Genomic DNA, 26,315 nt, shown 5'->3' with positions numbered 1-26,315 from the left:
TTTTTATTTTACGGGGATGAGATGAACTATGAAAGTGTAAAAATGTTAAGCAAACACAACTGGGTCCCCAGTACAGATTGTACCTGTGTAATTCTTTCAGACTGAAGGTATACTCTATTAATGTGATACATGAGTACAAATCAGAGCCTGTGAAGTGGCTAACTTTGTTTTTAGTGAAAACTGTAAGAAATATAAGCATTTCTCTTATGACAGCCCTTTGTGCTCCATGAGGCTAAGACTGACCCTATGTTTTTGGAAACATTGAACTAGTGATTCATAATACTGGATCCTGAAGTTATTGTGGTTTTGCAGCATTGGTATGAGGATGAGTCTAACACCCCAAGCATCACTTCAGTGTAACTTAGGCTACAACATTCTGGTTTTCACAGTATTTTGAGAAATATGTGTCTTTGATTAACATTTTAACATTCAGTTGCTCTTTCTTAAGTTGGGTTCAGGGATTTGCAAACAAGAACTTTGGCTTTATCAACAATCAAACTGTCTGCTACCCTTGTGGCAATTACATCCTCTTCCTGGACATTGAAACAAAGAAGACGACAGCGCTGCAGTGTCACACTGGCCAGGTGGGAGCCTTTGCAGCGAATGGGAACAGTCAAGTGCTGGCCTTTTCAGACCGGAAGCTGAATCCCGTCATATATATCTACACTTTTCCAGAACTGAGTAAACTGACAGAATTAAAAGGTAGTGATCTGGTAATCCTCTCTGTCACTATTTCATTAAAACAATACTTAAATTGTCCAGTTTCTGAAAGGTTTTTTTTATAAGACTTGTAAAACAGTGTGACAGGAAACTGTCTCATGACAAGATGCGTGGAAAGCAGCGGAAATAATTTTCCACTGCACTATATCTAGTTAGACTCAAGCTGGGGAGGAACATGACAATACAAAATGGAACCATTACAAAGGGAAAAAGAAATGGAATTAAATGGAATTTGTTATAGGAAAATATAGTCAGAATAACCAAAAAAATCATACTGCAATAGGCTCCTAAGCAGATGCTGAAAGCCACGTTGAGAAATCTGAGATGTGAGAGAACTGAGGGTTCTTGCAGTTAAATTTGGAGTCTGGGATCTAATCTAATGTGTATTTTTGCCTGCTCCATAACTTTTCTCTCCTTAGTTAAGTTGCGTACCCTATCCATGTTTCAGTTTCTGTGCCGTTTAAATACAGGTCATACTACTTGCTTATTTTGGGATATGGATGAAATTATGACTGCAAAGGATTTCAGGATACAAAAAGATACTTTACAAATTCAAGGTATTATTGAAAAAAAATGAAAAAATTCCAAGCAGTGAACATAGGGAACATGTTTATGATCAATAGTCTGGAGTGAAGCAAAGGAATCAGAGGCCTGAAGAATGTCTTTGAAGAGTTAAAGTGGATATAAAGGAACTGAGAAGAGTACTCTATCCGTGATAGTATCCAGTAAAGTCCAGGGCAATTAAAGACCATGTTCTCTTTATTTTTACATTTCAGGTAATGCTCAGCTGGACTACACCTTACTTGCATTTAGTTTCACAGGCCCATATCTAGCCAGTTACTCTTCAGTCCCAGAATTTGTTCTTTCAGTCTGGTAAGAGTGAAAAAAAATTCTCCAATACCATTTACATTTAATTAATATTTTTGTATGTGTGTGCTGTTTTAGCATAAATGAAGTTAACAAATGGGGAAGACACACTGGTTGTATTAATTTCCTGGGGTTTTTTTCTGATTGATTATTGTTTGCTAACTTTCTTTACCAAATTCTAGCTTAGTAGCCACCAGTCAGAATGACTGTTAGTTTGCTACAGCTAACTTCTACCTTCAAAATTTTGTGGTTTGGAGTACTTCTAAAGCCTTCAGCATCACTTAATTATCTGTTCACGCTTGGAGGTTGAGCACCATACTGTTTGTGAAAGAACGTTGCCTGCTGAAAAAAAGTGTTCTAATGCTGATTTCTACTTTTTTTGTCCTCTGGACCGTTCAGTGTTCCGCTTAATTACCTGTGCTTGATCTTAATTCTATCGTATACTTGTGCTCAGTGGTTACGTTACCATGGGTCACTGGGTTAGATCATCTTTTTCTGCTTATTGTCATGAAAAGAAGTATTTTATAATACAGTGCAGATACAGAAAGTTAGAATATTTATTTTTTTTAATTGTTCTGTAAAAATATAATCCTGCTCTTGCCTCCATTGTCAGCAAGCTTCCATTGACTATGGAGTCTGAACACTTCTTCAAAACAAGTGGGGAGGGTGGAGTAGGAGCAAGGCAAGCAAGGACATGTAAGGAATATTCTGTATACTGCCAATTTAATTAGGACTTTTTCTTGTACAATGATTAGTGAAGAGGCAGGAACTCCTGTAACTTCAGAATTTTAGTAATGATAGTAGATACTATTACAGGTGCCTCTTCTTTATCCCTTAAAAGGAAGAATAATGTTTCATGTGAACTCTGATCATACACAGTAGCTCAGGAAGGATGTCTGTGTGTGTGTTACAGTAGAAACCAAGAGAGCCTTACTGGCCTGAAGAGCTGACATGCTTGTCACTTAGAGCAGAAATAATACACATGGTCTAATGGGTTCATGGTGTGCACTTAAACAGAAATCCACCATCTTGAAAGACTTCTTTAGATTATTCTTAAAAATGGAAGGATCTAGAAATATTTAAATACTTTAAAGTAATGGCGATTTCCAAGGTAAATTTAAACATATTTGAATCAGCATGAATATGACTATCAGCAGCTAATTGTCATAAAAGAACCATCCTAGATTCCAGTCAGAAAGAATTTAGAGCAAAATAGAATTATCTTACAATGTTAAACTTAGAATTTATAGTAACTTGAACAGAGGTGTGTGAATTTACTGTAACATCAGGACCTTCATTTTTGCAATTGGATTGTGTTGTGCATTCATTGTAGAAATGTGTGTGCACAGATGAAAGAAATCTCAGTGTTCAATATTCTTAGCATGTGATTGCAATATGATGATTGCACATTTCCTGTATTTTAGTTTGGAATCAGAGGTATGAGAGACATTTTGAAAGTTATGTCAGTCTCAAAATATAGAAAGCTTATGGATAACTAAAAGCTGCCTTTTGTCTGAGATGTTTTATCCCTAGATCTTTACTCTTTTCTGTTGAAAGGAAAGGCTTAATGCCAGTTTCCTTTTCAGGTACATGTACCATATAGTTTCAGACCTTAATAAATTATCTACTATAAAAGAGTGTTGGCCCTATCTGTTAGGGATGAGATGAGAGCATGCTGACAGATCTTTAGAGAGAGCACTACACTGGTATCTTTTAAAGTCAGAATTGCAGCTTATAGCTTTCTGTAATTTTAATGAGAGTTACTGTATGTGTGTGAATACTTCTCATTTTTTGCACATGCTATCAATATTAACCATTGCTTTGCATCCTGGTCTGTTTCTGTGGGTGCATTTATTACAGGCCAGACCAACAGGATTATACTAAATCCATTTAGAGCAGTGTATGCATTTTAGGTTTTTTTCCTCTCAGCAGTTACAACAAACACTAAAGCTATAAATATTATTTAGGTTAACAGTCAGATATATTGTCCAAGAAATTAAAGAACAGTTTTAACCATTTTCTTCAAATGATGTTAATCAGTTCTTGGAGAGCACCTAAAAATGCAAATACAGTCAAGAATTAATCTGGATAATGGGGAAATATGCAAATTAGATGGTGAGACCATAAAATAGATTACACCGGACAAAAGAAAAGTCAGTGGAAAGCAAATTCCCAGGCTTATGTCAGCTATACATAACAGCCCCACACAAATTCTACCCTGTTTTGTGTTCAATGTTTTGTGTTAATGCAGCCATAGCTTGTATGTCTGCATCCGCAACACAATTACTGTATTACCTAAGTAATTCATCCATAGATAATCACGGGCTGACTGTGTTTTATTTCCTGATTATAATACCTTCCAACTGCAAGCTTGCAAGCATTATAATTATTATTTTACAGATTGGAAAAGCAAGGCTGAGGTCTGGGGTGCTGAAAAGTTAATTGTTTGGGCCCATTCAATTGTCACTGATGGAACTGATGAAAAAAAAATCCACGTCTCTTGACTCAGTTGTTCTTTTCACAAAAGGAAGTGCATGATAATGTTTCTAAAATGTCAGCTTTGAAAATTATTTTACTATTCACTTTATTGTAGCAGTAATAATTTTATGTGGCTAATTGCCCACCTTCTTTTCATTCTCAAGAGGACCTAACTTATTCGACAGCAGAAATTTTTTGTCAGTGACAAAGTATTTGTTTTCCAAACTTGATCTTGAATGTCAGTCATAATCACATCTGGATCTTTGTCTTGAATGTTTTTGACTTATTTAATGGCTTTGATTTTCTTTTACTCTCCTTAATGAAGGAACTGGCAGGAAAATATCCTCCTGTGCAGTGAATCTCAGCCAGGGGTAACAGCGACCTCTTTAAGTTTTAACCCTATGAATTGGCAACAACTGTGTTTTGTTAACGAGAGCTCCGTGACAATCTGGCATATTGAAAGGAATAATGATGAGCATTACCTTAAGCGAAAGTAAGTGGAACATACTTCAGGTTAAGAGAAAAATCTAAAGTGTATTTTAATAACTAAGGCTAGCAACCTACATATGTTTGCAAATAATTTAATCCAATTTAGTTCACCTAGCAATTGTAATCAGTAATTGCTAAATCATAACCAGTGTGAATCTATCTAGCCAACCAAGTGAATTTAATTTATTATTTTATTTCTTAGCACTCACATGCCCAGATTATGCACATCATGAAGCTAATACTAATCAGCTGCTTTGGCAGCCTCTATCAAAAGCTTCGTGACTGAATTAAGGTAGTGCCTGGACTGCTTTCCCACAAGTGGCTATGTTGAGCATTGCTTTTGTAGCTATGAAACCACCAAATTTAGATCAAGTTCCTTCCTAGTAAGCATAGTTAAACAATATGTTATTGTAATCACAAACTACCAAAAGCAGTATCAGTTTTCTGTGTGATTTCCAGCTTGTGTGTCCAATTTACAGGTCCAGAGGGGATGGCTCTGTAAATGCGATTCACTGAGCACAGCAAACCTAGAATTTATTTGTGCTAAAGTGCCTTTTGAGACTGGTATAAAAGTAGTATGTATCATTCAGGTTGGAGTCCTTGAAGTATACCACTAATGCTATTTTAGTGGCAGCTACTCTACAATTCCCAAGTGTGTTTAATCTTGTTAGCTATGAATATAACCAACATATTGTCACTGACACAGCTATACTAGTGAAAGTATAGACAAGGCCTTAATTTGTGATCTGAAAAGAATACTAAAGGGTTTTTTGCCTTTTGTCATTATAGAGTACACATGTTGAAAATACATATGTACTCCTTTTTCCTCACTTTTCATTCAATTCAGTAGAGGTTAAGCCTCCACTGAGAATTGTTTATTTTACGTACATTTTTTTTCCAACTCACAAATCAACATAGTTTGTAAAATACAGAATCCTCAACTCTTGCATTGTAACAGCCACTCATACACCAATTCCCAGAGTGCAACATTCAAATACTACTACTAATTTTTCATCATCATTAAACTTTCTCCAAATAAACATTAAGCATGATTCCTCACAGCATATGCAAGTTAGGTATGTGACTTCATTAATCCTGGTTAGTAAGGAAGCAGTAACATGGAATAGCTGTTTATACAAGGCAACAGGAAAAGGCACTGAGCTAGAACATGGCAATCAGTTTCTGCCAGTTAGGAGCATTCCTCTTTTGTAGTAGAATTACTATTGCTTTTCAGTGAACTGGTATGTGCCATGTAGAATGATTGTCTACAACAATCTTCCGTTACTCTTACAGAAGTAAAGCCTATTAACTAAGTTGGTGTCTTCAATTTTTCAAAACATGCTTCTCAATTTTGTATCAGCATATACTATTTGTAATATTTCTTCTCCTCAGACAATGTCTTTTGGTTTTTCACAGCTCTGTGAAACTCCCTGATGGACAAGGGTCTGTGAATCCTAACAAGGATTTGTTTTTCCCAGTTTCTCGTAGTGAAGATCCATACCATGGCCCTCATTTGCCAGTTTCAGCCGTTGCTGGACTGGTAGGAGATGAAGCAGAAACATTCATGGTAGTTAATGATTTTTTTTATTTTTACTATTCCAAGTCCTCATACTTTTTATGCAAATACATGTTAATAAATCAATAATTTTAATGTCTGTTAAACAGCACAACCCAGTAAATTTATAGTCTCAACAATATTTTAAAAATCCATTTTGATGGAAGACCTAGAAGGCATGCTGCTACTGCACAGTGCAGTACAGTGTAGAGATTTCTGACACAGTTCCTAGCATAGTAATATATTTGTACAGTGGAGGTGCTAATCTGTATCCCAGAAGCAGTGTAAGCACGTCAGCACTTAACCATGCCCAAGCTAATATGACCTGCTGAAGCCTTGAAAAGCTATTCCCATGCTAGACTGGTAGTAACCTTCAGGTATCCTTACTTCCCTTTGGGATTTGTTTTCGTTTTGACTCTGAAAATGTCTCAAGCTATGGAAGCATTGAAGGCTTCATTCTAGACAGCAACCCCTGCTTCGGAAATACATTCCTGTACCACTGGCAGTGTTGGACCTACCCATTTGTCTCCTTTGTATTTGGTCATTCACTTATTAGCCTCCTTTGAGATACTTCTTTTGAGAGGCTTCACAAGTGTTCTACTTTTGTCTGAAATTTACTTTCACCTGACTACCAACTAGAAGCATCTGTGTGAAAACATTTAACTTGCAAATCTGGGATTCTCTTCTAAGATTCAGACCATCATTTTCTATTTGGTGGCCTGTGATATATATGAGACACTAAAACTAGTATGCATAAGATATTGGCATTATACTGCAGCTTTTCAGTGGACAAATGTGAGTTCTGTGTTATCAGATTAGTATACCATAGGTTTCTGCCATAAACTTTTCTTACAAAGCAGAATAAATAATAAAAATAGGGAATTACAATTTCCTGACCTCATCTTCCTTTCATGGCTTCACGCATTCAGATTTGCAGAGGTTTTAAACTGTGTAACTGCTGATGCCTTTGGTTTCTAGGACAATCAGTAACTACAAACAAACATCCTGTAGTGATGCTGATTACACACACTGCTCATATTTCAGATCACTTAGAACATAGAAAATGAAGATAATGGATGCTCATCAGGGTCATTGCCTTTTTTTTCTGCCTTACTGCCTCTTATGTTATGTGCAGATAATGAACTGCAAAAACCACTTTCTTCTTTAGCCTGTAAAGTGAATTATGCAAGGTACTGGGGAAAAAAACAACTGCTGTATTAGATCTGTGGGGCTTAACAGAATTTGTCTGTCATTGAATGGATGCTATTCCATTCAGGAATGGTAGGTTCTTATGTTTGAACTTGCAGAACCACGTCATGAACTTTTCCACGTGGAAAAGTTTGTACTTTCAACCACACTAGATACCACTATAAAGTCTTTGCATTCCCAACTGCCTTCAGAAAAACATAGGTTTTTTTAGCACCTTCAAGGTCATTATATTCTCCTCGTACATACAAATATTCCTGGAGTAAGAGTAGATTGTTCTACCTGTCTTTGACAAAGATTTCCTTTTCTTTCAAAATACATGGTAAATATTTTCATAGTCATTTACTATCCAAATGCCCTAGACAAGTGTATTTCAGTTGTGAATATTAACAAGGTAATGAACATCAGGTTATTTAGAAATGAAAGGGTTTTTTTTTTTTGCAGAAATACAAGCTGCTGTTGTTTCTTCTGTTGTTGTGGTGGTACATAGTTTCCTGTCTACTAAATTGTGAGGTGCTGCACTTAGAGTTTAGCAGTGAGAGGCACTGAATCAATTTCTGGCATGCTTTCACCTTGCTCCAGACTGTGATAGCTGAGCAATTTTTTGCAGGACTTGCATTTATTTTGCCTTACAGTGCTAATTCTCCCATCCATGCATGCCTGTGCACATATGCTCCATCTCTAACCTAGCAGAAAAATTGAAGCACCAGTAGATCTTGTAACCACCCACACTGGGGAGGAATCACACGCATTTGTTTTGTCAGGGTAAGCACCCCCTTCCAGCACCCCAACATGGAACATATAGTTTTGGCAAAGCAATTCCTGCACAAGTTGATCAGAATATACTTGATGGAGAAGATACTTCTTTGAAATATTACTTTATCAAGATCTTTATGTTGAAAAGTGTCTGATGTAGCAACTTTGAGAGATTAAAATGACTGAACTTGATGAGTTTCTCAGATATCAAGACATCTTCAGACTACAGTTGCTGTAAAGGACCAGGCTGTCCAAAGTAGAAGTGATAGAACTATCATTCTTCACTGTCTTTATAAATTGGCAGGCTGCTGTGACAAAAGGTTACTATCACTGATGATTTTTATACCATTACAAACGTCTGTAAGCAGTTCTCTGACTCTGGCCTTAAATCTGTGCCTTGACATTTGTAAATACCTTGAAGATATTTTTGTCTCTACTATCATCAATACTTTCTTAATTAGTAAGAGACAACCTGCTTCTCCTGCCGTGGTTAATGAGATGGGTTCAGTGGAATGCAGTGAGAGTAGTATCATGGCCTGATGAAGCTCTCCCTATCTCTGCAGAATTTGACAGGAGTTTTGTTCTTCATCACTAAATCCAAGTCAGTTGCGACCAATGTTTTTTCACATTGATATAAGCATCCAAAGGGGAGAACCTTTTATTTAGACTATTATTTAAAGGAGTTGTCCTCAACCTGAAATTTAAAGTAGTCGTCCTTTGAGGCTGTAGACCACTCCTAAGGGATGTGTGAGAGGCACGTAAGAAAAGTGAGCCCATTGCCAGTGTACTTGTTTGTTTTTTTGAAGTGTGTTAAGATTCCATACTCTAGAACAAGATACCAAGGCTGCGTATGTACCAAAGTGCAACCACAAAGGGGCAGCAGAGTGAAAGGAATGGAAATATCCTACAGCTTTCAATACTTTTCTTTCATGCATTAGATTGATTTATTTTTTTTTTCAGTATTTCTTATAGTTGAGACCTCAGTTTTCTGAATATGAAACCATGACAAGACCACTTGAGTCCACTTTGTTCCCAGTACCAATTTTATTCCGTTATCTTTTTATAAAACTTTTCGTGACAAGGATCCATCATGGATTTTTTTTCCCTGAAGAGGGCCTACTCAAAAGGGGAAAACGTTGAAAAAAAGATGGCATGATTATTTTTATGCACCACTGTACCAATACACAGTTCAAGAAGCAAGCTGGTTCGGGATTTACATAATCTTATCCTAGGATTAGCATATTTTATCTAGTTTCTGTCTAAAGACGGTCATGACAGCAGGTACAAAGGAACATTACAGAAGTTGTCTTTACACAGGAAGCTTCTGATTCACAGTAATTCAGTAACAACCTTCCCAAAGATTTGTGATGTTCAAGTCTCATAAAATCAGTGAAGATGCCTATACTAAATGTTTCTCTGGGTGATGTAAAGCCCCATTTGTTATAGATTTATTACTGTTAGTCTTATTTGATTTATGAAGTAAATATTAATATACTTTACTTCTCTAACATTTCCCCCTGAGAAATTAAAAATGCTTTGTAAGCATAAATAGAGGGTAAGTTACTTACCCAGAATCATATGGCAAGTCCTTGGCATATTTTAGTAATGAAATTTGGGTACCTGTGAAACTCTGTCCTGTGTTTTCATCACAAGTCCATCCATATTTCCTCTTTTTACAGAACCTTTAGCAAGACAGCAGATGTTTTATAGAATTACAGACTCTTCTTTTTTTTCGTCTATCATATCATCTAGTGTTCCTCACAACTTCTGCTCATATGCATGGTTCTTTGAATCTTCTCTTTTAAAAGTTCTCCCAAGATTTTCTTGTGTTTTGTTCCTCTGTCCCCCTCCTCGAATTCTCTGCCATCTAGTTTTTCTATCATGGTATTTATATGACCCCTATTACTTTTGTATTGGAGCAGGTGACTGTCTTTAATAATATTTGGTGGAGAAGTTCTCTTCTTCCTGTTTTATGGATGATGGATCTATGGGATTTATTTTAGTAAAATGAAATTCAAGGCATATGTGAAGTCTGTGGCAGAGGTATTTTTAGAACTAATTTCCAGATGACACAAAGGATGACAGAGCTGTTTTACAGAGCAATTTGGGTTATATGCTAAGATAAACTATTCAAACAAAATATCTTTTAGTGCTGCCAAGTGTGCAAGATGACGTGTGCAGGTTATGTCTACAAAGTGGAAGACTATTCTGAAAAGCAGTTTGAAAACCATTTGTCAGGGTGAGATGATAGTGGGTAACCATTTCAATTTGGGATTCCCATGCTATTCTGACATTAAAAAAAAAAAAAAGTTATAGGGGCTCAATGTGTTGAATTTTATCATAATTTTATCATTAAAAAACCTGTGAGATGACCTGGTTATGGTGGATCGATATCTTTGCCAGGGTAGGGAAGATACTGGACAATTTCCAAGCTAGGGGACAAAACTAACAGATGCAAGTGCTGGAGAATAAATCCAGATAAATTGAAATTAAAAAATGAAAATATAATTCATAATTTAAACAAGCTTCTAGGGAGAGAGGTGAGTTCTCTGCCACTATCTGTAGACATAGACTCCTCTGGGAAAGAATCTTTTTTTTACTCAAGTAAGTAGCCTCAGTGAAGGGATGACTAAATAAAATAAGGCTGAAGTTATACAAATGGTCACACTCTGTGAGGTAATGATCAGGTTTTTGCCTTAATATATATGTAACTGCTTGTACCAATACTTGTCAATTGTTGATTTAACTTGTTTATTTTTGTGCTGAAGCCTAGAAATTACAGTAATCCTTCAGTGCATCCTACCTCCCACTGCTGGGCTGCAACCTCAGAAATTTACTTGGGTTGTAAAGAAGGATATGTTTTGGCAATTGATACAGAGACACACAGTGTTTCTGTTCTTCAGCAAAAACCTCCACCTGGTAAGAAATAGTTCTGTTGTATGTTTTATTCAAATAGGAAAGAACATAGATATGTAAAAGCTTTTTTTTTTGCTTTCTTCTGTTCTCCTATTGTGTACCTCACAGAAATTGCAAAGCTATATTGTAGAGGCATATTTCTTTTATTAGTATGATAAACATTTGAGAATGTCTTTTGAACTTCTGGGTTTCTTTAGCACCCAATAATCGGCTTTAATTTTTCTTTGGCAAGTTTCTTTTGAAATCCTGCTAGATTATCATTGAACTGTTAATATACCAGCTATATGCAGTCTTTTTACTGTTACTTAAGTATCTTATTTTGCATGAAATATTGGATTGTCCTCATTTGGTATGTTAGATAATGTTAGAACAGGTCTTTGAAGGCTCATGATGAGTCTTCAAACAACAAAACTGAATTTAATGTAATATTGCTTAATAGAATTGCTTAGGGTCAGCTCTTACATAAATGATTTTATAATGAAAACAAGGCTGTAAAGACTATCAGGCTTTACTGCAGAAAGTATGAAGCACAGAAAGTGGACAGAAGATGTCTTTGGCTTCAAACAAAGAAATCTGCTTTTAACTTTTTCTAGAATGGGAGGACGTGGTACACGTCCCTCAGATTGATTGCAATTTGCTGAGGTGATTTGTCTGCCCTGTATTTTTTCATGGGGATCTTTGTCAGCTTAGTAACTGACTGAAGTTTTCTGGCAACAGCAGCCCATTCCATGCCTTCTTTTTTCTGGAATTCCTGAGGTCTCTCCCCTGCTACCTGCCCCATGCTACTCTTCTGTGCCCGTTCAGAGGGCTCCCAAGATGGAGGACAGTGAGACACACCTGTACCCTGCCATCCTTTGCAGGGATGGGAGGTTTCAATCCTACTGTGCACATGAAGTTCACTGGTTCAGTCAGGTCTAAGAGGAGTATTGGAATATGCTTCTCCCTGGCAGTAGAACTGAATGATCCTGTTGTAGAACAGCATAGAACTGTTTCTCTAATAAACAACTGAATTGGTGTTATAGACAGTCTGGTGATAATCTTGTTTTCTTCTTTTGCCATGTAATACATTATTTTTCAAGCTGCAGCAACTATCCCTGACTTTCCTAAAGTATTGTATCTCTGTTCAGTTTTGATAGTTAACACAGAAACAGAAGGCTGCTCTTTAAAAACCCCAATAAACCAGCATTTCTCTGCTTTTGAAATCAGAGTTTTAAGTTTACCAAATCAAGAGTTGGATATCATCAACAAGTAAAAGCTGAGGTGTGACCAGAAATGTTTTGGCCAGTTCAGTAGAAGGCTACAAGAATATTTTTCCATTCAGGCTTTTCATTGCCCTGTATATTCTTCTTTGAGTCTTGTTGTAAAACTGTGTAACAGAATTGTCTGTATTCGTGTTGTACTGAAGCTTCTGCTTAATTTAAAACATACTGCAATCTGTATCTATTTAGCAGAATGCTTACATGCATGTCCAACTTCAAGCACATGCTAAATACCTGTTACGGTGTCGCAAACAGAATCATAAGCAGCCACAGCATTTCACTTGGGCATTTTTTTTAGACTGGCTGAAGTTTCCTTCATAAGTAAATCAAGTAAAAATCAAGCTGAATCACATAAAGATTGTGCCTGCTCAGTTGCATAAATGACAGAAATGGGGGATATTGGGGAAGAATGCACACTTTTGATTCAGAATACTGAACCTGGCCTTTTTTCAATAGGCTGGAATACAACTGATTTTTATTGCAATACTGACATATAAACAAGGTTGACATTATAAATTGTTTTCTTTTGTGCAGAATACATGCATAAAGTAGCGGACGTGGTGTCATATATTCGTAGAGGAGTACAGAAAAAGAAAGGTATTTCCGTGTTCAAATCAAGCTAATAGATTTTTAGGTAGCATCAGTGATGTTTGGAGTAATAATATGTGAGTACAGCTGGAAACCACTGATTAGAAAAACTCAGCTCATACTGGCCTCTATAAAATACACTGATAGCAGTCTTTTATATATTTACATGACAAATGATTAATAGCTTTTGTGCAAATAGACAGCCAAATGAATAGCCTTAGGAAAATGTGGCAGTGAAATAATTTCTGTTCATTTAAATTTAAATTAGAATAAGTAATGCTAGAATAAGTTCTCTGCTGCTTAGTTGTAGTAATTTTTTTTTTCTTTTTTTTAGAACTGCAATCACTTGTGATTTAGTTGAGTTAGGATTTAGGGGTTTTATCAAACACTTTGTTTTGTGCTCTACAGTACAAAAAAAAAAGATATTCACGTAATGGACAAAGGTCAGCACAGGGCCACAAAGATTATTGCGGAGACTGAGTACATGACATACAAAGATGGGCTAGGAAAACTGTTTGTTCAGGCTAGAGAAAAGGAAATGGGGGATTTTACTATTGCTTCAGCTGCCTAATGAAAAGTCACACAGAAGATGGAATCAGACAAGCAAAGGACACAGTTTGCATCAATGGAAATTCTGGGTAGATATTAGGAAAAAAAAAATACTTTCACAGTGAAGATAGTCAGACATTGGGACAAGTTGTTCAGAGAAGCTGTGGAACTTCCATTCTTGTAGATATTCAGACCTCAGCTGCATATGACTTTAGACAAAATGATCTAACTTTGAAGTTGGTGTTGAGTTTGAAGTTGGCTTTGTGCTGAGCGGAAGGTTGGATCTAGGGTCCCTTCCAACCTAACCTCTATGATTCTGTTATTGACAAATTTTAATATGACTATCCAGAGGATGGCTGTGCCATCAAGAGGGACCTGGGCGAGCTTGGAAGTGGGCCCATGTGGACCTCATGAGATTCAACAAGGCCAAGTACAAGGTCCTGTACCTGGATCAGGGCAACCCCCAATACCAAAACAGACTAGGGGATGAAGGGATCGAGAGCAGTCCTGCCAAGGACTTGGGGGTACTGGTGGGTGAAGGACTAGACATGAGTTGGCAATGTGCACTTGCAGCCCAGAAAGCCAACCATATCCTGAGCTGCATCAAAAGAAGCATGGCCAGCATGTCGAGGGAGGTGGTTCTGCTTCTCTACTCCACTCTGGTGAGACCCCACCTGGAGTACTGTGTCCAGTTCTGGAGCCCTCAGTACAAGAAAGATATGGACCTGTTGGAGTGGGTCCAGAGGACGGCCACAGAAATGATCAGAGGGCTGGAGCACCTCTCCTATGAGGAAAGGCTGAGAGAGTTGGGGTTGTTCAGCCTGTAGAAGAGGAGACTCCAGGGAGACCTTTATTGCGGCCTTTCAGTACTTACAGGGGGCTTGTAAGAAACATGAGGACAAACTTCTTAGCAGAGCCTTTTGCAATAGGACAAAGGGTGATGGTTTTGAACTAAAAGAGAGTAGATTTAGACTAAATATAAGGAAGAATTTTTTTTTGCAATGAGGGTGGTGAAACACTGGAGGAGGTTACCTCAAATTACTAACAAATACTAAACAATCTCAGATTTTACGTTGACACATTTTTGCAAGAAATTAAATCTGATATTTTATGTTGTTTTTGTGCTCTCAGGTGGCATACCAAACAATCTTCAAAAAACAGTTTTATTTGCCATGGCTTTTTGTAATGAGGGACTGTACGCAGCTGGAAGTGTAAGGCATCCTTTATGCTTTTAACTTATTCTTACTGTGTGAAAATCAAAGAACATTCAAATGGAGTGTATTTGTAGAATTCACTGCAAAGAGGAGTTAGAAGAAAGTGGAGGGCTGCAGAACTATAAAGGTCCTCTGTGGTGTTGTATATATTTTCTTTGTTAAGACTTGAGACAAGAAATCAGAAGGGAGCAGGGTGGGAAGAGGAACTACATTTTTGTAGTTAAGGAAACAACAAAAGAAGACAATCCTATTTTTAACAAAAGAGTACTCTAGAGGAACAGAAAATAAGGGCAAACAAAAAATAGGAAATGAGAGAAAATGGCCAAGAGAGCCGCCAGATTGTTTTGTGCTGTGTCTAACTCAATATTTAACCCAAACTGACGTTGCTATTGTACATTGCTCCTTAAGAGCGGACTAAATTCTTATACTGTCTCAAAAGAAACAATACCAAATCTTAAGTATTAACTGATGAGAGAGACTGTTGTTGTCAAAGATGGACTGTTACTAAAACTTGTATTAAAGAACACCTTCATTTTTCAATAGATTTATTATCCAGGGTAAGAGTTAACAATAGATTTATTATCCAGGGTAAGATTTAAACATAATAAAAAGCAAATGAGACCATTAGTGATGGGATACAGTTGAAGACTATTACTTTAGAGATTTTCAGAAGTTCTTGCAGTTCAGCTTGCCAGAGTGGGCTAGGATAAATGACCTAGACCTGATGTGGATTTGTACTTTTCTACACAGGAGGGCATTTTATTTTTTTATCACATCAAAGATCTGCAGTACGAGATGAAAATCTGCACTGATATCTTACAGCCCATATCCACCCTCATATTCTCTCCTGATTACACCGTACTTCTGCTTGTCACTGACCAGGTATAGCATTTGAGATAATAGCATTATGTAATGGGATGTTCCTGTGAATCTGTATGTGTATTCTGATCCTGCTAGTATGAAATGTCTGAAATGTAATCACACAGATAAAGAAATTATATCAGAGGCAAACTTAGTCCGTCTTGTGTTTCTAATGAAATACTGCAAACACTTTTAATGAAGCACAGAACAATTGTTTCCTACAGATGGTGAATTAAAAAGTACCTAATGCTGAGATTTCCCAACAGAAATAGTCATGTGTTTACAGGGGAGTACATGTTCAGGGTCTCCAGTGTATCTAGGTCATGTGGGACCTACTGTGCATGATCCCTAAGCTTGATGTGTGCCTGCACAGTAAGAAAAGTGTAGCTTGGGCACATCAGACCCACTGTGGCTATGCACTAGAGTTGTTCTGTATATGTACCTGTATTTGTCTGGCAACCCAGTCCAAGATCCTTCTTTGACCAGCCTGATGTCCAGAAATCTTAGACAAGGGTCCCAGATCCTCAGATTCCACCTGTTTTTCTAGATCTTTAATCATTTAAATTGGCATTTTTAAAGCTCTTAAAATGTTTTTGTAGTATGTGTTTGTGTGTGTGTGTCAGGAGTTTCTAGGTTCAGGACGGCACTGCAATGGTAACTTTGGTCACATTCTGCCTCTGATTTCATTCTCCTTTTGTAAAATGAGTAGAGAATTTCTAAAATCTTTGTCAATATTAGCTATGAATTATTTCTAAAAGGCTTTGAGGTCCTTAAAGTCAAATATAAAACTTTAAAAAGTGAAGCTCAGGAAGATGGATTTTTTTTGCTGAAGTATTTGAAAGCTTTTAATGAAAAGTTTTGTAGCCCCATGATGGATTATTTATCTTTATTTGTCAGGGGACAATCTATACTTACAAACCTGCTCACAGTGGAGAAGCTGTCAAACTCTTGGACGCATGCAGCACTTCTTTTCTGGCAGCTGATTTTCTTACTCCAGGGAACAAGTACTGTGTGGTAAGAAATAGTGTTCGTTCTTATATATAATAGTGGCTCTTTTCAGGTAACCAATATGTTGCTAAGGCATAAAATCAAAAGCCTTGCAGAGACTGGGACTGTTCTGATATTTGTTACAGTTGCGTAACTTCTCATTAACGAATTAATTGGCATTAATTCATCTATGGCTTATAAAAGGGTCAGAACTTGCCCTAGAATGCAGGGTGGATAATTCACAGGCTGCTAAAATGCTATGCTGGTTCTGCTGTTGATTTGTGTGACTTGCTATTGTTCAGGAACATAGATGACAAAAAGGTGGATTCAATTCAGAGAACAGAATTTGGAACAAGAAATTCCTACTGATCTTTTCGGCCTTCAGCACAAATTGGAATAGCTGGAGAGATGCCTCTGTCCTGGGTCGAGGGACAAAGGCAGCCTTACTCATGGGTCTATCCATTCTGAGAAATTCCTTGGTTTCCTCCTATGTCTTTGACTCCTGCAAGACATATATTTTAGCCAGCAAGTCTGATTTCTCTCCAGGCCATGAATTCTTTAAGTAGCCTAGGAACCCTGGGGTCTTAATCAATTAGATTTGCTGAATCTGTTTGTCAATTAGCATGGGAATAATAAATTTTACCTGACTCTGAATGAGTAATGTGAGGGGTGATTGATCTCTAGCTATACTTTACTGTGGAATTATAAAATGTCCTGGATATAAGGAGGACTGAAGCATTATTATGCTATGCATAATTTTTCATGTGAGAAAATAAGACCTCTCCTTATCCCTTTCCTATGCAAATAAAATTATAAGCAGGTTTTTCTATTGCTGGCTGAATGGTGGGAGTGCTATATATTGATCAGGTTTACATGTTTTGTCCTATATTGTCTCATTCTGCTTAAAGACCATTCTTGTAGTTGCAGCAATTCACAAAAATTATTGAACATTTTCCTTAGGTAAGTGTACCTTGCAGCAACTGGACTTAAAGGAATAGCAAGGTAATTCCAAGCAAAACTAGTAACCCTTGATCTGCTATGCCTAGACATTAGTTGAGTTTATATTCTTAAGAAGATCACTAGTCTCTTCCAGACTATTTGGTTATTCCACTCTCTTTTGACTATGTTTTTCTCTGTTCAACAGTCTGTAACAATTTCAGGTGAAGTACAAGTTTGGTTCCTGGAAGACGGAACTTGCCTTAGCAAGCTAAACCTTGATATTGAGGTACATGTGACTAGGAGCTTATATAGTGACTGATACTTAAAATTTTCTTTACTGTCTTTCAATTCATAGCATAATATTCCACAGATTTGGATTAATCAGTGCTGAAGAAAGCTCAGTAGTGTCTTTGAATGATGCATGAAAGAGATTTAAAAAAAGATTATCTTTCAAAATGTTTCCTTGAACTAATTATGTATTTAACTTGGCCATAAAGCAGGGTAAACATTTCAACCTAATGTCCTAGTGGTGTGTCTTTAGGTATATGTTTGTAAATATCAATCTAAATTTTTATTATATGACTGTATCAAATTTTTAATGAGTGTTAGAACTGAAAGGAAAAGTTTCAAGTGTATAAAAACTAAATGCCTTGACTGATCTAAAAAACAGGTTTTAGGAATTGAGTTGATAAAAGTATTTCAAACTATTAATGCTTCATCCTGATTTAAGATGGAACTTCTTTCACTTAAGATCTGGATAGTAGATGTAGTGGGTTTTTTTCTGAATTAGCTTTTGATATGTAGATACAGAGCATAGGTAAAAATTTCTATGATACATCTAAAATCCTTTTTTTTTTTGTTAAAAAAAATTTGTTTTAGATAAACCACTTGGTGTTTCTTCTCCAAATTTTAGTTACTTTTAAACAGTAAGAGAAATTGCATACTAACATATAGCATAATATATAAAAAGATATGGAACTGTTAAGTATCTTTTACTTCTCAACTAGGCAACTGCTATGGCTTGCTGTCCCTCCTCCAACAGTGTTGCTGTAGGGACTAAAAGAGGTCAAATCTATTTCCTTGATGTCACTGAAGTTGAAGCTCCACGGGTTGTTCACAGAATTTTTCTTTCCAAATTTCCAATGCTGTCTTTGCAGTAAGTATGTAGTAAGAAGGGCAGGAATATACTCAATTTTTTGCTTGAGTAATGCTATTTGAAGTTTTTATACTAAAAATAACAAAGTAAAATATTTTAACAACTTCAAATTTTTCCAACATATTCTAAATGCCTGCAAGTGGAGTAGTAGCAGGATTTATATGAAAGAAATATAATAACTCTGTATTTTAAGAAGGTTTAACCAAGCACTGAAGATATTGATGTATAAGATCCTTTCTGACAGATCACCATATGCAGTAATTATGCACAATTCTATGTGTCTGAACTTAGAGAGTTATTTCTCACTGAATATAAATTTGAGGTTTTGTGAAGTTAAGTTTAAGCCTTTGGGTCATGCCTTTTATATGGTGGATTTTTATTACTGTTGTTAATGATTCATTTGCTTACAGTTCTGGAATTTACCAGTCCTCCTGTAATTAGCTTTAGTGATTTAAAAGGCTTTTTTAATTTGGTTAATTGTTTGGTTTTTTTTTTTTTTCAATTATTGAAAAATCTGGGAGTATTTTACTTCTACTTTAAAAAAATATAATGGATTTTGAACTGTTAAAATTTAATATAAATCTGCCTGTTATTTGGAGACTCAGATGTGATCTCTTTTCACAGTTACCTAAGATAAAACATTAGAAATAGATACAGAAAACAACTACTCAAAGTCAAATCAATGTTAAGAAAGACATGTCTATTCAAAATAACATCAAAATTTATAGAGTAGTTTTAGTTTTTTAAAAGTGAACTTCACAGAAAGATTTCAAATAAAGTTGTTAACATAGACTGCTATGGAGTATCATTAGCTTTAGATTGACCACCCATTCAATTAGAAATATGCACTGGGCTTTGTGTCAGGCCCTAGCCCTGTAAACCTACCAGCTGAGATTTCAGTTGCGTTTGTGCCCTCAATGAAGTCAGCAAAGTTATGGAAGTGGAATTATTTGACTTTTTTTATTGATTGTATTGAACTGTTTTCTCTTTGTTTTATATTTTGCCTAGTTACGATCAGAGAGGCCAGTTCCTCATCGCTAGAGCTACAGAAGGGCATATCTTTATTCTAGATGCCCGGCCTTCGAAATTATTCCAAGTTCTTGGATATGTAGGTAATACATATAACAACATAAATTACATTGTGTTTTCACTGTTTGACATATTTTAAGTATATTTGCTGGTCAGACTAAGCCACTCTTCTTCATTCTACTTATTTTTTGGGAGGACTAAACATGTTCTTTTGACCTATTTCCCAGCCATATTTTGTCCTGGACAATCGGTTTTTTAGCTCTGTAATTTTAGTTAGCAATTGCACCAAAATTACTTTTCTTTCAGGACACATATAAGTCACGGGGAAGAGACTGGATTAGTTGACCAACTGATGACAACTCCAGCACAAAAGTAGTAGTGGTGGCAAAGAATTTGTAGCCTCAAAATTGCTGCAATTCAAGCTGAATGTAAACCCAGATTTGAATGTTTAATATAATAACAACACCCTGGTGCTTAGCATTCTCAGTGCCCAACGCCTCAAGCTGAAGTTGTGTGTGTGCAGCACTTTCTGAAACCAGGCTGTGACTTGTCTGACATATTAATGCAAGTTGAAAACTGTGTGCTTGAGCTGAGATGTACTCTGAACATGGATCTCCTTTTGTTTCACATGATATCTTAGTAAAATCAATGTTACCATGATTCAGTAACAATTTGCATTGGTGTTCCCTGCCTGCTTCAGTGTTGACCGGTGAAGTGATGGGTCTTTCTGTAGTTTCTGACTTCAAGATCGACTTAGTTGAAGTGGTGGTACTTCTTAATGTAGCAGAGGTCCAGCGAGCAAGACTGGAAATTTTTGGTCTATCTTCAGCACTCACAACAGGTAAGAGCTGAAATATATAGTACGTGGTATTTTCTAAGGTAGGAGCATATTTTTCTCATCCATTAATGCAAAATACAATCTTAATCTCTTTCTTCATCTCATTTGTACATTCTCCTAGGACACCATTTCTCATACAGCAGTCTGTAGACTTACAGTTAGCTGAATCATTTCAGCAGAAAGACTGTGATATTTTGAGGGAAAGACAAGGAAGGAAGAAGTAATTCACCTGCAGAATCACAAAGCCGCTACTTAACTACTACTACTACTACTGGTTGTTGTTGTTACTGTTATTATTATTGTTACTACTGTGTAGCCAATGCCCAAAGCCAGCCACAAAGAGGCCTTGTGCTTGGCATCACCCATATGTAAACTAGCATATCAGATGTTCAAAGGGGAATCAGTCCCACAGCCTCTTCAAATAATTGTTGTAGGTATATAATAGCTCATTAGGAAAAGGTTAAAGGTTGATATACCTCAAAAAATAATGACTCCCTCTCTTTATTATAGCTTTTCTATATGAAAACACCAAGGGAAAATGTCCACTATATTTAAGACATATTCGCTTATGTCCCAATAAGGAATGTTACAGAGAAATGTTCTATGAAAAAATTGGCACTATAAGGAAAAGAGGAGAATTAAGGAGACTTAAGAATGGTGTACATCCCCCATCCATTCACCTTCTGGAAATCTGGTCCTGTGCATCTACAGCGTGCAATGTACATATTGGGACATCACAGTTAGAATCTCTATTCATAATCTGGAAGTAAAATGAAGGGAACCTGTTAGTCTTTCACTAAATTGGGTAACCCATGACAAATTATCAAATACTGTGCATGATTTGTTTTATATATACAATCCTCAACTGTGATACCACTCAGTGATTTGTTTGTGTCATGCAGGACACAGCTATAATATAGCATTTTAGAAGTACTATAAGTGAAAAAAAATGGACCTGAGTGATCACATTAATTGTGTCAGATACTTTAGGAATATCTAAAATTGGTATTCTAGGAATGCATTGATTTAGGGTGCTTTCTGGAATCAGCTGGGAACCTGGTTCAGTTGTCATGAAAGGGTTTAAATACATTAACTTAACTAAGGCACAGTGCAGGCTGTCCTCACCATGCAGCCAGCACAGAACAGGCTTGGTTGGCAGTGGCACCATGCACTTCCAGTTTTATGTCTCTTCCACGTAAGAATTGCCGAATCAATACAGTTTGAGCTTTCAGTGATGTCTTCTGCTTATCACATTACAGCAAATGGTAGCCTGTGTTCATTATTAATATAATTCTATTTTTACATCATTTTACTCACATTATAAATGAATTATATATATATAATATATTATATATATTATAAATGAATTACTAACAAAGCCTTTTATGGAGACAACTTCTATAAAACTGCTAGTAAGCCTAGTGTAAGATTTTCTAGTTATTTACATATAATTTTTAAAAGGCCTTAAGATTTACAAACTTTTAAAAAAGTAAATTGGTAAGTTAGTACTTTCCTTAAATATTCATTAATGTTGGGCTTCTTTTTGTGCCCAATTTTAGACATATGAAATAGGGCTTGATTTTCAAGTTGCTGAAGATCTACAGTTATTGCATCAGTCTTAATTTCAGGTGTCCCCTTAAAGTTCAAATTAAGCAACCAAAAAGAATAAAATGCCCTTCTGAAGATGCGAATTTAAGTGATTTAACCAATACCAGCTAGGCTGTGTGTGCTTCACCGCAGAGGTGCCTAAACATGTTCTAGATGAAAGCAATGATGACATGAACCTCCATGCAAACTGATTAGCACTGCTTATGTAGTAGCTAAAAAGCAGGGTAAATTAGTGTACACAAATTGCCACATCACTGTGGTTAAACTGTTTCTAGTACTTTAGAGCTGGTAGAGCTATTTCCCTTCTTCACTGCAGTGTGCTAGATCAGTACAACCCACAGAGTTGGGTTAATTCCTTGTCTCCTCCTTGAAAACTTGCATCATGCTCACTCCTTGCTGAGATTGGTTTTCATAATTACTTGATAGATGAAGCACCTGCACTACCAGAAGCACATGGTAGTGATGCCTCTTCTTTCCTGTTTCCTTTTTCAATCTTGTAGATAATGATAAGTGTGTTAATGAACAAGGAATGCTTAATGCTAGTGCCATTAAAAAAGAGCAATATGATCTGGATTACCCTTTGAGCTCAGCAGTCAGATTGAAGGATAACATTGTGTATGGCTACTGTACCTGCGCACCTTTCATCTGTAAATATCATCTCTCCGAAGAGGTAATTCTCTGAAGTTGCTCTGTTTTGGGTGGTGGTTAAATATCAGCGAACAAAGGCTGTAGGTGAAGTGAATATAGCAGGATATTATCTTTAAAAAATCCTCTCTGCATTAAAATATATGCTCCATCCATAAACATGAGCTTTCAGTATGCTACCACATGCTAAGAAACCTCGCAAAAGCAATCTCCTTGTTCTGTTACAGAGAAAGACAAATATTGGTTCTTAAACTCATACAGCTCGCAGACACTTCACATGTAGCTTCTGTATTGGAGCTGTACATTTGTGTGGTCTGCTGAGTGACCTGAACTGAGCCAATGGGAGCCCATGAGCCTAAGATGCAACTGCCAGCCCAGCCCTGCCTTGCAATAAAGTAGAGGTGGCTTCAGGAAGCCACTGTCACTGCCTGTGAATGAACTGGAGCTCTCTGTTGCTCATAGTTGCTTAGTTTAAGAGTCAGGTCAAGCAAGAAGGGAAGTTCCAAAGGTGAGCATTCCTTCTTGACAAGTCCCTTACATTTGGAACCAGGAAACTCCAGGCCCAAATGTACTGAATACAGACCCTTTTGAAGAGATGAGACCCAAATCAGCAGCATGGCAATGCCACTGCTTCCAGAGCTCAGTAATCCAACAACATTTTAAATTGCAACTGATGCAATAACCCACAAAGCTATCGTTAGTCTTCTCAAAATGGCATAGATATCTCCATAATCTGAACTGCTGCTAACATTTTGTTTGTTTGGCAGAATATGTTGGAAGATCCAGCAGTATTTTTATCAGAAAAGAGGACTCCTAGCAATCAGTTTGGATCAGGGTTCCTCTGTTTATCACCCAACAGCCGGTGGCTTGCGTCAGCAGCAAAGGATGGTGTTTTGTTCATCTATCATACTTCTACTATGGTAGGTAGGCATCCAGGCACAGGCTTTGTTTGGTTTACATGAGAAAGTCATGTGAAAGCTACTTTCTGTCACTGTAAGCTTTTCTTCACTTGAATATAAGGTGTTCCAGAAAAATTTATGTTGAACATAACCTGACAAAGCATTATACGGTACAATAGTTTTTATAATGAATGTGTATATGATCATACAAGCTACTTACTTTCTTCTCCAGTAAATCCTAGGGTAAACGATTTTACTACTCTTCTTTATAACCTGCGAAATCAGTATACTAGAAACCTGCCCAATCTGTAGTCAAAAATTATAACCTCCTAAATCCTAGTCTTTTATGTATTTTGTATTGACATTTTGGATTTACTTTTATCTAAAAATAAAGAAGCGTAATTTACAGTCGTATTCCATTAGGAAAACATATTTGCTGATACTGCTTCTTTAACTTTTCTAGGATATACTTGCTCAAAAGCATTGTCACTCATATCAAGGAGGGGGAATCAGATCTGTGGTGTTTTCGCTGGATGGCAAATTCATTCTCATTAATGGTGAAAATGATGGTGCACTGGTGTGTCTGAAATGGAAGTATGTATAAAGTGTCAGACCAATACTGGTGGTATACATTCTTGTATACACCATTTTGCATCTACCTGTGATTATAGACTTCCTTTTTATTAGTCTCAAAGTAAGGAGAATTGGATAGAGATGAAATCACTCCTCTCATCTTTAGAGGCAGTCTCCCTAGCTCATGAAAATTCTTGTACTTCTTATATTGTACTTCTTGCAATATAAGATATAGGAGCATCTTCTGATAAGTATTATCCATAGTGAGCTTCTTATAATACTCAAATAAACCATCTGGAAGGAGCTCTCTAGGGATGTAAGGGATGTAATCTCATGAGATACTATTTTTACTCAGTGATTAGGAGACATCACAGCTTTAACAGGAATCCAGCTGTGGCTATAGAGAGCTCTTAGCTGACATTAGGAATAAGAGACACTTGAAACTACAGCTTTTCTGTGGTATAACAAATGTTCAGGTAGATGCATAGATTAAAGATAACTCCACCTGAACAATATTTCTAATCTGGATAATCCAGCTCTCAGAATTTCTAATTCTGTGGAAACTTCACTTAATTATGCAATTCTAGAACTCAAGCAATATTTAATCATATGTAAAAGTGTTGACTAGGCATTTTTAAACAAGTTAATAATTGTGTTATAAAAAATATTTAATACTTCATGCTTTTCCATAATACACAAAAATATACGTCAGTTCCCTTTCCGTTTACTAGGAAGATAAAGAAGATTGAAGCTAAGGAAGCTGCTTTTCACTGGCAATCTCTTCTTGCTATACTGAACAAGTGTAGTTCAAATGAAAATGTTGCTTTAAAATCTATGGCAGAATGGCAGTTTGACCCAAAATCCACATTGGGGTCACTTCCAGAAGAGAAATTTAAGGTATTTTCTTTATTTTTATGGGGAAAAAAATGTTTTATCATTATCACAATGATCATATGGTAAAAACTGTCCTCAAAACAAACTCTGATCCTTTTCTAAAAGTAAAATACCCCTGAGGATAGCCTGAATATGCTTAATTATTAATTTGTGGAATAGTATTATCAAGGAAATTGAATAATTGTGGGAAGATGACATTCACATCTTCAACTTCACTTCATTTCTTCAGCAATAGAAAACTCTATGAAAGTCAGTTTCTTTGTCATTCCCAGTGCAATGTTACTGCTATACATTGTGTGTTACTAGTTGTATATTTTTCTGTTGAAAAAGCAAGGCACTGATCACAGAGATTAGTATGGTCAGCCCATTTGAGTCAAAAGGCTTTGCATAATAGCAAGGATTTGCAGGAATCAAATCTGGGGACTGGTTAGGGAATAAAAATGTTGTAACACTCTCTGGAATTTGATGGTGGTGGTGGTATTGCTTTTTTATTTCTGTCTCTCTTTAATTCTCTTAAGTACCTGAGATGGATGTTTATATCCTTAATTTCAGGAGGCACCACTTAAGTCTTTCAATGTAGAGGTTACAGAAGGAGATGAAAACGTCACCGGTTTGTATTCAGCCAGTACCAATGAAATGACATGGATAGGTCAGAAAATAAAGAAGGTACTTTTGTAGAACAAGTACTAATCAAAGACAGTTTTCAAAAGTCAGTAGTGATTTGGAGTGCCAAATTATATGCTCCAAAGGAATCTAGTTTCTAAAGCTTTTCTGACATTTGGACCTCTCTGTAAGGCATTGTGATCTAGACTATTAGAAATCCTAGGGCAGGGTTATAAAAATATTAGAGCAGGTATGTAGCACAATAGGAGCTCTAAAGACCAAAAGACCACTTCTACACAGGGAGTAAACTACAAAAAAAAAAAAAAAAAAAGAAAAGAAAAAATTGCCACAGAAATTGGATTCCTTTAGAAACTTGTAAAGATGTTTTTCTTCTAGATGTCAAAAAGTTGCACAGAAGATTATTACCAGAAACCAAGCAGGTGCTTTCTTCTTCCCAAGGGCCAGAATAACAAATTCTACAGCACTGATAAGTCAATAGTCAACAATATGACATTAATTACAAAACCCCTGGGGTTTTTTTTCAGGTTAAGGTTGAGTTGAGTATGTTATGTAACTAAAGTTTTTTGTAAGTAAAAGTGCATCAGAGATCTAACTGTCTACAGAGAGGGGATTTAGCACTTTGGAGGCCTGTAAACTGCTATGTTAATATTAGTATAGATCTTTTT

General features: G+C 36.4%; 1 protein-coding gene across 1 annotated transcript in view; it reads left to right on the top strand.

The window, feature by feature from the left end:
- CFAP43 (cilia and flagella associated protein 43) overlaps window positions 1-26,315 on the top strand; it is a 48,736-nt gene that overhangs the window by 3,203 nt on the left and 19,218 nt on the right. The window contains exons 2-19 of the mRNA XM_086752432.1: window positions 449-702; window positions 1,497-1,593; window positions 4,391-4,558; window positions 5,971-6,121; window positions 10,840-10,990; window positions 12,781-12,843; window positions 14,515-14,594; window positions 15,348-15,479; window positions 16,356-16,472; window positions 17,590-17,670; window positions 18,392-18,540; window positions 19,549-19,652; window positions 20,270-20,410; window positions 22,516-22,685; window positions 23,428-23,580; window positions 24,023-24,153; window positions 24,864-25,029; window positions 25,579-25,692. Of these exons, the coding sequence (XP_086608558.1) occupies window positions 449-702; window positions 1,497-1,593; window positions 4,391-4,558; window positions 5,971-6,121; window positions 10,840-10,990; window positions 12,781-12,843; window positions 14,515-14,594; window positions 15,348-15,479; window positions 16,356-16,472; window positions 17,590-17,670; window positions 18,392-18,540; window positions 19,549-19,652; window positions 20,270-20,410; window positions 22,516-22,685; window positions 23,428-23,580; window positions 24,023-24,153; window positions 24,864-25,029; window positions 25,579-25,692 (2,422 nt within the window). The remainder of the gene's footprint in view (window positions 1-448; window positions 703-1,496; window positions 1,594-4,390; window positions 4,559-5,970; window positions 6,122-10,839; window positions 10,991-12,780; window positions 12,844-14,514; window positions 14,595-15,347; window positions 15,480-16,355; window positions 16,473-17,589; window positions 17,671-18,391; window positions 18,541-19,548; window positions 19,653-20,269; window positions 20,411-22,515; window positions 22,686-23,427; window positions 23,581-24,022; window positions 24,154-24,863; window positions 25,030-25,578; window positions 25,693-26,315) is intronic.

The sequence above is a fragment of the Chlamydotis macqueenii genome, chromosome 7 (assembly GCF_036417535.1).
Source record: "Chlamydotis macqueenii isolate bChlMac1 chromosome 7, bChlMac1.mat, whole genome shotgun sequence".
In the NCBI taxonomy this organism is placed as follows: domain Eukaryota; kingdom Metazoa; phylum Chordata; class Aves; order Otidiformes; family Otididae; genus Chlamydotis; species Chlamydotis macqueenii.
Note: the sequence above shows the minus strand (reverse complement) of the source record. Positions and strands in the feature narration are given on the sequence as shown.